The 2,171-nt window shown below is 42.3% G+C and overlaps 1 protein-coding gene across 1 annotated transcript in view; it reads left to right on the top strand.

Moving 5' to 3' along the window:
• TOX2 (TOX high mobility group box family member 2) overlaps nt 1-2,171 on the top strand; it is a 102,335-nt gene that overhangs the window by 92,594 nt on the left and 7,570 nt on the right. The window contains exon 5 of the mRNA XM_011369411.2: nt 1,668-1,907. Within this exon, the coding sequence (XP_011367713.2) occupies nt 1,668-1,907 (240 nt within the window). The remainder of the gene's footprint in view (nt 1-1,667; nt 1,908-2,171) is intronic.

Genomic DNA, 2,171 nt, shown 5'->3' with positions numbered 1-2,171 from the left:
AACAACATCAAATTCCCAAAACAAATCTTTAAGCATTAAAGGGAGATTTCGATGGAAGCAACCTAGTTGTAGTAATCTAGACAGTCTGTGTTAGATTCAAGAGCCAGAAAGTACGAAAGGAATCGAAATGATATAGTCACCACTGATCAAACAGATCTGTGTTGTACTCCTGTATTAATCTGCAAACACAGCTTACCCTCTTTGCCTTTAAGTACTATGGATTATGTACACACTTTAAACACATTTGGGTTCCCAAGGAAACCTTAACCAAAAGTGCCGATAGTACAGACCATATTCTGTGACCTCTTTTGTTACTAGAAATTAGTAGCAAAAAGGAAAATAAACAAATAAACAAAATTAACCTCTTAGAAATTTCAAAACTCCTCTTAACTCTTGGGTAGAAGAAGAAATTTAAATTGCAATTAAAAATATATACATAAAAGAGAAAAATAACCCAAATCTTACATGATGGAGTTTACGAAAAATGTTAAAAAGGCAGGCTCAATGGAAAATTCATAGCATGAAATGTATTTCTAAAAATCAAGAATGAAAATAATGAATTAAAAAGGCAACTCAAACGGAGGGGGAGGTAATGATAATAAATCTTTAAAAATCAGAGGAAGAGATTAATAAAGATAAGATTAGACATTAAAGAAATAGGAAACGTGATGAACGAATTGGAGATTTGATTCTTTTGAGGAGAAAAAAAAATCCCACATAATATAATAGACAACCCATGAGCTTGCCTAATGAAGAAAAAGTGAGAGCAAAACACAGATACTCAACAAGAGAAATGAGAAAGGGAAAATAACCACAGATGCAGAGGAAATGAAAATAATTGTGAGTATGCGCATCGGTGTGTCTCATTGAACAGCGTGTGTATATATGTGTTTATGTGAAGAGTACGCACTATTCTAAATACGTGTTTAGTATGACAAATGGCTATCTGTAAAAATCAGGGGCTTTTTGATATTCCTAAAATAGCCAGTTAGAAAATATAATAGGGAACAGTTAAGAAAATTACTGACCTATAGGAAGAAAAGTGCCAAGTTTTATTAAGGGATTTATTAATTCTAAGTATTTAATAAACCCTTAGACAGTCTAGGGCTTATTATGTGCCAGGCACATTTAATCCTTAACAACCATAGAAGGTAGGTTTAATTATTACCTACCTGCATGTTTCAGATGAAGAAACTGAGGCACAGAGAAGTTAAGTAACTTGGCCAAAGTTACCCAGCTTATAAGTGGCTGAACCACGATCCAAAACACAGCCAGCTTCCAGCGTCCGCGCCCTTTGCTATCATGCTGCATAGTGAGTAAATGTGTGTCAGGAAAGAAGCCTGAGCATCGTAACATGATCCATTCGCAGCTGGACTGAGTTGTCCAGCAAGAGCTGAAATGCTGACCATCTGTCTAGGGTGAATGTCAATGGCATGGCAAACTCTCAAGGAACCATGGGCCCCCCCACTGCGTCACCAAATCATGCAGGGGTCAGACTAGCACAGACCGTCACCTATCAGGGACCCATGGGCAAACAGCAGATCAGAGTGGAGCTGGCCGCCCTCCGCTTTTCATCTGCATACCCCTCCTCCGGGTCCGTATGTGGATGTCATGCTGTGGCAGGGCGGGTCCTTTCTAACTCAAAACGCCCTGCCCTTCTCTTTTAGATCCAGGAGATGGTCCACTCGGAAGTTGCCGCCTATGACTCTGGCCGGCCAGGGGCCCTCCTGGGCCGCCCAGCAATGCTGGCCAGCCACATGAGCGCCCTCAGCCAGTCCCAGCTCATTTCTCAGATGGGTATCCGAAGCGGCATTGCCCACAGCTCCCCGTCGCCCCCAGGGAGCAAGTCAGCGACCCCCTCTCCCTCCAGCTCGACTCAGGAGGAGGAAACGGAAGCACATTTCAAGGTACGGAGGGTGGAGATGCAAAGCCTTAAGATGTCCTCCCATCAGCCGAAGGACAGGCCCTGTGTGGAAATGGGCGTCGTCTACCTGTAGAAAAGACTAGAAGAGTTCATAACTGTACCTTTGCTGGAGAAAAAAGGAAGGATGGGGGAGAAAATGATCAAGTCTTATTTCTGAATGGCCAGTGGGTCATTTCAGTGGTACCGATGACATTGGCAAGATCCTCAGGGTCACGTCTCATGGTTATCATGGCCTTGTAGGAGAAAA

The sequence above is a fragment of the Pteropus vampyrus genome, unplaced genomic scaffold, assembly GCF_000151845.1.
Source record: "Pteropus vampyrus isolate Shadow unplaced genomic scaffold, Pvam_2.0 Scaffold147, whole genome shotgun sequence".
Taxonomy (NCBI): domain Eukaryota; kingdom Metazoa; phylum Chordata; class Mammalia; order Chiroptera; family Pteropodidae; genus Pteropus; species Pteropus vampyrus.
This window is presented reverse-complemented; position numbering and strand designations above follow the sequence as displayed.